The following is a 7878-nucleotide window of genomic DNA, read 5'->3' as shown; positions in this document are numbered from 1 at the left end:
TCCCAACACATACACTCCATTTCCCCAAGCACAGTACTGCACTTTCAGGGGGAAATGCTGAAATGCCACTGGACTAGCTGATTATTTCTTGATGAATTCTGCAGTTTCAGAGGATCTGGAAAAGCAGCTGAACTTCAGCTCTGTTGAAATGTGTGTCTTGCTGGCTAAACACTCCATGAAACAGACCTTTCCTATATTTTTTGCATACCTTGCTAAGAACATCAGCATTCATAGATTTGACAAAAATAACAACAAGGAAGGACAGTTTGGAGTAAAAGCACACAATGCACCAATTTAGAGCTGGTGAAAGGTGTCAGATGAACTTTCTGGTACAACACAGCAGCCTCTATGTGTATTCAGTCCTTGAGAACACTGATTGTGATGGTTGTTGATGGACTGAGGGCTGAATCTTAATCTCCAATGGCTACTGAGCAGCTGGCTGGCCAGAAATGATGTTTAGGCACTACTGACTTGCAGGGGATTGGAGCCAGCCTTGTAGAAGCAGAAGATGCTCTGTCAGTGCCAATCCCCACAATCATCTGGTCCTTTGGAGTTTGCTTTTTTCTTTTTTTTTTTTTCTTTTTTTTTCCCCCCACATTAGCCAGAAGTAGTGTGGCTAAATACGTTTCAAAACAGGAAAAAAGGCTGACCCCAGGTTACTCAAAAAAGTGGTGTGGTTTGTCTTTTCTATTTATTTTAATTGCAAAGCTTTGACCATTTTTAATGAAATGTGCTCTGCCTGCTTCATCCCTACTCCAAACTAATATGCTCTAAAATGCTTCTCTAGCTTAGTACAGCTCTTTTTAGCTGCTGATTTTGGTAAGCATCTTATTAATTGCCTGCTTGACGTGAGTGGTGGAGCTTCGTCTCCGTGTCTTGCCCTGGACCATCTTTCGACGCCGTACCTCACGACAGAGCTCATAGAAGGCCTCCATAATGTTGCCCTCTCCTGTGCAAGCAGAGCACTCATAAAAAGCACATGCTAGTTCTGTGGCCAGCTTTTCACCTTCCTCTGTGCTGACCTGCCTGGAGTGATCCAAGTCTGCTTTGTTCCCCACCAGGATCAGGGTGACGTTTTTGGGTTTTTTAACTTCATCCAACAAGTTCTTAAGTGGCAGCACTTCCTCAAAGCTGCCTCTGTCCGTGATGTCATAAACCAGCACGAAGCCTTCACCCCATCGCACGTGTCCTTCTTTCTGAATAGCATCCTCCTGTTTTGAAAAGACAGACACCAGCCTTAGGAATTTGATTTATGAAGAAAACACCAGGCCTTCAGACAGATGTTGGTCCTCCAAAGCCTACAAAGGCACGTACGTCTGCTCTACTTTATACTTTACGCACATTACCTCTTTTATCATGTAGCATAGGAGATCTACTCTACCGAGGTGCCATGGGCTGCCTGTGGACAGGCTGGTAGCAGACAATTGGAAGAGGGTCTTTGTTGAATCGTACCCAGCACACGAACTGCATAGGACTGCGCAGCATGAGCACCTGACATGTTTTGAAAGGAAGGGAGACCTGACTATGACAACACTGTTCTTCACTTTGGTGGGGATCATTGACTGAGGTTGTAAAGCCTCATCACTTGACTGTAGAAAAAAACTGCGACTTTGTGCGTAATAATAACAACATGTTGTTGGGTTGGCCCTGAATCAAGGAATGAGAACAAAATCATTTTAATCCCAGAGTAAACCCTGACTTGTTTGTTATTCCAGTGTTCGAAAACTCTAAGGAGGGTCCCTTGCAGAAGGGTCTGGATCCAGCGTGCTGGGTCCAGCAGTAAGGTGATGGTGGTGGAGGGGGGGGGTCTGCTCAGAAGCAAGCTTCTGTCCCAGAAGTGGAGCACACCTGCCACCCACCAGACTGCTGTCACAACCACACTCCCCTTCCCTGCTGTCTAAGCCAAGGTATTGTATAATAGTACATGTACCCACGCACCTGACCAGCTGTATCTAATATCTCCATGGAAACCACTTCATCATCAATGGTAGCTTGGTGACGATATGTAGACTCTAAAATAAGAACACATTTTGTGAAACTTATTAAAGGAAGGTAAATTTTTTTTTATGTCTTCCTTACAGCTATGCCAGCACAAGACCTGAGATGTGACATACAGCTTCACGGAATTTTATTTGTTGGAGCTCTTCCAACCGTTCTGGAGCATACTCAAGTCCCTCTTTCTATAACAGTGACTCTTTTACATCTCCCCAAACTCTTTCGTTCTCATGTCTTATACCTGCAAAGGGCTGTGCCTGTGGACGCTGCACTCTGTGCCCAACAAGAGGACAGATTTTTCTGTGGCAAAGCTCTGCAAGGCTGCAGCCCATTTTTCATGTTTGCTCATAGGGAAGGCTGCCACCTCTGAAACACAAATACCACTGCTCTCAAAGTACCCAGCTCAACAGCCTGTCACTGCATAGCTTGAAGTCTCACAAGATCAAAACCAGTACAGTTGGAGATCAGGGAACCTAACCACTAAGCTCAGGCCTTATACTGTGATAAAATTACAGAACAGTTAGCTATTTTAGGAATGTCTCTTTGAAACATGCTGAAATCATCACATTCCCCTCTTCTAGCAAGGGCTCAAGCAGTGATTTCCCTGTATATGATTTATAAGGATAACCAGTGGGCATTAAGCATTCACACTATGCTACAGGAAAAAAGGAACCTATTTACTATGTCCCAGGTCCTGGAACCCTGCAACTAATCAGAAAGCTAATGAGAAAAGGGCTTTGTTTTATCTTAATGAGCTGATTAGTTAAATTTGATAGCATTTGACCTAAAACTTGGAAAATTATCTCTGCTAACACTCAGATTTATTACTGTTGCAAGCTCACAGATGTCCTATATCAAAAGGCAAATGCATATGCTGTAAAACTGTGGCCAGTGACTATGAATGCTTTGCATTGTCAGAGACACAATTCTTTTATTTGGTGCAAATCTCCTCAACAGGAATGAAGGATATCTTTAAGGAAACACATTTCTTTAATTTGAACTTCTGAAAGGGCTCATGTTTGCTGAATACCTTCTTTCGTTATGTGCTTAAGAATGTCACTTCTTCATAATCATGAATGTTTCAATGCTGTCAGTGCTGCGAACAGTCTCTTCCCAAACCAAAAATGTCACTTCCCTCCTGTGCCACCTTAATTGCTCTAAGTAGCACAGCTGCCCTAATAGGGACAAATGGTCAATTTAATTAGGCAGATGGCAAGCAATCTTGCTGTAGGATTTCACGCAATGAAGACTAGGTTTTTCAAAGGCTGTAAATATCCCTTCTGTTTAAAGGAGGAGTTGGAGTCCTACCTTTGTGAACCTGAGGCTATACCTACACAGCAGAGTAAGACATAGCTAAGTCTCTCAGTGCTATGTCTTATCTGTCCCTTCTGTACACCCTCCAGGCTGTAGCAAATCCCCCAGGGGAATGCAGAAAAGACAGGAGCTCTAGTTTGGTGTGGAACCTTCAACAAGTTATTTCAGTGGCTAAAATGTCCAGTGCTAGGCTGGGACTCCCTGTGCAGCACTCCATGTCCAAAGTCATTTAGGAACTTAGGCTTTTTGGGGACAGTGCTGTGAAGAAGAGATGGCTCTCTGAGTGAGTAATGTGATATTAGCTCCTTACTTGTTTAGGCCTTCCAACACTTAAATGCCTTCAACTACCTGGCCCTGCTTGACAAGTAGCTGTTGAGAGTTGGTCCACACAACTTGAGAAAGTGCTCATCCAACCATGTTTGCAGCGTGTCGTGAAATGTCCTTCTCAGGAGGCAGAGTGCAGTAGGCCATACAGCTCTTCCCCGTGAAATGGGAGAATAAATCTCAAGGAGTAGACTTGTGCTTGCTGCATAAAAGCAGCATGATTCTTAAATGATACTTGAATTCTCAAAATAGGAGTCTGGCAGCACTTTGTGTTGAAAATTTAACTCTCTTTGGCTGCTCACATTGGGATGGAATTTGATCCTGAACGAGTAGCATTGATTTGGGTCAGATCAGTGTAAATATACCTTAGTAAATGTGTGTCTGTTCCTGCGCTTTGGAATATGTGGTAGCTGGGTGAATTTTAATGAGGAGTGTAAAACAGCTGGACATTTAAAGCATTTTTTGGTGTAATCACAGACATGGCTTCTCCTTCAAGGGAACAGAAACATCTGAAGTATCTGGTTATCTTGTAAGTTATGAGCCCTGAAGTTGTGGTTTCCAGTCTGTTCACATCAATCCCACGGTACTTCACAAATGGATTGCCTTGCTTTGGGATTTATTAATATCATTTTCCCTGTGGCACTTTTTTTTGAGACATGCAGCTAGAGAGAAATTAGATGACTTGAGATACCTGCTGGATCCCTAACTGAAACCATTGACAATGCAGGTGTCTGTGTCTCAGCTAAGCACCCTTGACTCGTAACAGAGTTGATGAAGTAAAATAGGTGTTGGATATAGTTTGTCTGATCTTTCTCCTGGGATAAATCACACTCAAAAGCACTTAGAAGTCTAAAATTGGTCAGATTAATCCAGTCTTATGCTTGTGTCATCACAGTCAAGTAGAAAGAGCAAAGTGTAATGCTGTACCAGTGGCTCCCAAGATGACGATAGGCAACTTTCTGAGCTTCTGATTGTCATTTGCACCAGGTGATGCCTATATATTACATTTATAGCTCTATGGCTAAAACCTCAGAGATAGCAAAGAAACCTCAGAGCTGTGTTTTGCTCTTCATAGACTCGGTCTCAAAACTGCTAGCCTCAAAGCAGAGTTAGGGAGCTGCTGCTGACTGAGCCACGGTGTGCCTGACACTGCTAGTGCTGTAGAAGTAGTCGTATCTGGTGGTTTGCTCTGTTTCGATATAAGTAAGTAAACCTGACCCATTCTTGTTGGTTTGAGGGTGTGTTATGCTTCTAGTCATATTCCCAATAACAAGATCAAAGGTGCTGATGAGTGTGGTTTTGAAAGCTGATGTCAGATTTCAGGGTCCCACTTGGTTATAAAGCTGCAATCCCACAGCACCCTTGCTGTGCAAAACACTCTTGGTTCTCACAGTCCTATCATTTGAAAAATTTAAGTTTATTCCAGAAACATTTAGACCTGTCAAGAGGCCTGAGAAACTTGTTGGAAAGTGGTAGCAGTTGATTTGTTTTTTAAGCCTATAATATACTGCCACAATAATTCATTAATAGGAACTGGATAAAATTACCACAGCTGCTGAGTAATTACAGAAATAATGATTTTGGGGGAAAAATTAATTTAAAAAAAGCTCCCCCCGGGCTCTCTGTTGATAAGCGTATTACAAATCTCCCTATTCTTCTGAGCAATGTGATTTAAAAAAAATGCAGGAAAAAACCTACAAAGCTTATATAGAGAAAACTTTGAAGCCCATGATCCATAGACTGTCCATGGATATGATATTCAGTCACAGCTTGACCATATCACGTCCTTGTGCTATGCTTATTGTGACATTTAATAGAGTTTTGGCCTGTAAGACTTAGCTGGTCATTTATCAAGCCTATTTGTCCAGTACTATCTACTGAATATATCTGTTCCAGAAGATTATACTTTCTGGAGAAAAACTATTATCTGAGAAGTAATTGCTAGTTCTTGGTTTATATTTGCAGTGATGTAAAAAGCTGTTTTCAGTACTTGTTTATTTTGAACAGGAAATATATATCAGGGGTATGTCACAGCTCTGGAAGGAAATATTTGCGTTGGAAGGGTTTATTGCTTTTAGGAAAACACTTGTAGTAGGAGTAGGTAAATCAGCTGAGATGGAGCAATGACATAAACCATTTTACATGGAAATTTAAGGAACAGCCTGGTCTCTTTTGTTTGCTTTTAAGTACAGAGGGACACAAACTCTGTTTCCATTCAGAATTTTAGTTCATTTTTGTCAGGAAAGGTTAATAAAACAAGGACATATAAAAATGCTCTAAGAAACTTTGGTCTCATGGTGGCTTTCAGCCAGTTGGATCTGAGAACTGCAAGAGACCTAGAGAAAGAGCTTTTGTGTAGTAATTATAGCTGAGTTTCCAGACCAAAAAGCTTCAGCTAATAGGCGTGAACTTCTGAGTTACGGTTAAAGTCATGTGGGATGGCAATGCAGCGGTATGTTTAAAAGACTAGCATTTCCCATAATTATTTCTGACTACAAAATAAAGATTCCTGTTGTTTGTTTGTTTGTTGAGCAACTCCTTGCTCATTTAGAGTCCTGCAGTCTTTGACATCCATCAGGATGGCACTTGTCTATCACGTTTGAGAACAGAGACTTTGACAGCCCATTGGGGAAAAAAAATTACCTCCATTACTAACCCTGGTGTTGTCTGATATGTTCTCCAGAGCCTTCCTTGAGCCTGCCTTTGTGAAATCTGTCCCCTTCTGCATTTCCTTGCTGCTTCAGGAACTTTTCACCTTTCAGAAAGCCCCTGTAAGTTGAATGTACCTTCCTGACTCAGAAAGTTTCTCCTGCCTTCTTCCTTCCCCCACCCCAGTTCTTCTCAAAACTCAGCTGAATGTATTTTTCTTGCTTGCATCTGGCTGTTACTTACTCCATCCATTATTTACCTTAGAGGAGGGGTTTTATTTTGCAACCATCAGTGGTTTTTCAGTAAGCACAGTACTGCCTTTGTGTATTTAGAATGTATTTCTAATGCTAATGTAGTGTGTCCCCACATCTCTTTATTAACTGCTACTACAGACTCAAAAATAAGCATAGTTGGATTATTTATCAATAATACCATCAAATGACGTGCCATGCATTGTTATGCAATCTTTATTATCGCATGTAAAAGACGAAAAAGTAGTAAAAAGAAAGTTACTGAAAGGAAACTGTGACTGACAGCTCTGATAATTGGACTTGGATTCTTCAATGTTGTGTTTCTGCATGTGCAACCCCCAAGAGTCAGGTAATATAGAAGGACAAGTTCCTGGAGGTTGTACAGTACCTGCAATGTGCTTTATATATATGACTACTGTAGTACATGAACATTCGTGTCAAGCTACACATTTAAACCAAAATGTGTATGAAAGAAGAAGGTATTTCTTTGCAGTGATATTTAATTCAACTCTAGGGACTCCAGCCTGCTTCACACGCAGCCTGCTGTTGTGAATGCTGCTTTTGGAATTGATATGGTGATGTGCAAAGGAGTTTCTTTTCTCACTTAATTTTTGGCTTTTTTGGCTGCCTTCTATAAGGCTACATTTGCTGTAATCAGAGTTACGACTGCAGTACAGCAGGTATTCCCAAACTAGTCAGATTAAAGCTGAGCACAAAAAAGCCATGTGGGTGGCACTGCAAGCAGCGAGTGTCTTACCTTGCTGAGCTGCTTTTAGTTACTGCTTTCAGTCCAAGGCGAAGCTCTCAAATATTTCTGACCCGTATAAATCCAGGCTGGGTAAGAGTAGAGACCCTATTAATGCCCCTAAGGAGGCACAGGGCAGAAGAGCCAGTGTAGGCTCTGGGCAGTCAGCAGGCATGTGCCTCTGCACCAGCCAGGGTGTGGGGCTGTCCCTGGTCCATGCAGACCGGCAAAGACTATTAGTAGGTGACCTTAGAAGAATCTTCAGGTGCTGTGGGGAACTCATGGGGGACAAAGGATGCTCCATGGAGCATGGGGACACATGCAAAGAAACGGCTACTGCAGTATGAAATGGGGAACAAATTCAGAAGTAATAAGGCTTCGTTAGGTCCGCTGCTTAGTGAGCAGTTTGGGTTTTATCATGTTTTCCTATTTTAATAAAGTAGGAAGGTAATAGACGGCTTGCGCATGCATAGCCCCACTAGATTATAAAGTTCTCATCTTGGTATAAAAGGATCTGTTGCATCCCCAGAATTTGCTTTTTGGTTAGACCACGTTGGGGAGATATAAAACTAGTCTACAGAAAAGCATTTTTTCTTGGTG

At 42.0% G+C, this 7878-nt stretch overlaps 1 protein-coding gene across 2 annotated transcripts in view; it reads right to left on the bottom strand.

The window, feature by feature from the left end:
- Positions 1-320: 320 nt before the first annotated feature.
- RERG (RAS-like, estrogen-regulated, growth inhibitor) overlaps positions 321-7878 on the bottom strand; it is a 106781-nt gene continuing 99223 nt past the window's right edge. Inside the window, exons 3-5 of one of the 2 annotated variants that reach the window (XM_010566126.1) lie at positions 1939-2012; positions 780-1211; positions 580-739 (exon numbers count right to left, since the gene is read on the bottom strand). In XM_010566126.1, coding sequence (XP_010564428.1) covers positions 804-1211; positions 1939-2012 — 482 coding nt within the window. In that variant the 3' untranslated portion in view covers positions 580-739; positions 780-803. Of the gene's footprint in view, positions 1212-1938; positions 2013-7878 lie in introns of both variants that reach the window. The other variant, XM_010566127.1, reaches the window with a different exon arrangement.

Source organism: Haliaeetus leucocephalus, unplaced genomic scaffold, assembly GCF_000737465.1.
Source record: "Haliaeetus leucocephalus isolate CR32 unplaced genomic scaffold, Haliaeetus_leucocephalus-4.0 Scaffold206, whole genome shotgun sequence".
NCBI lineage: Eukaryota > Metazoa > Chordata > Aves > Accipitriformes > Accipitridae > Haliaeetus > Haliaeetus leucocephalus.
This window is presented reverse-complemented; position numbering and strand designations above follow the sequence as displayed.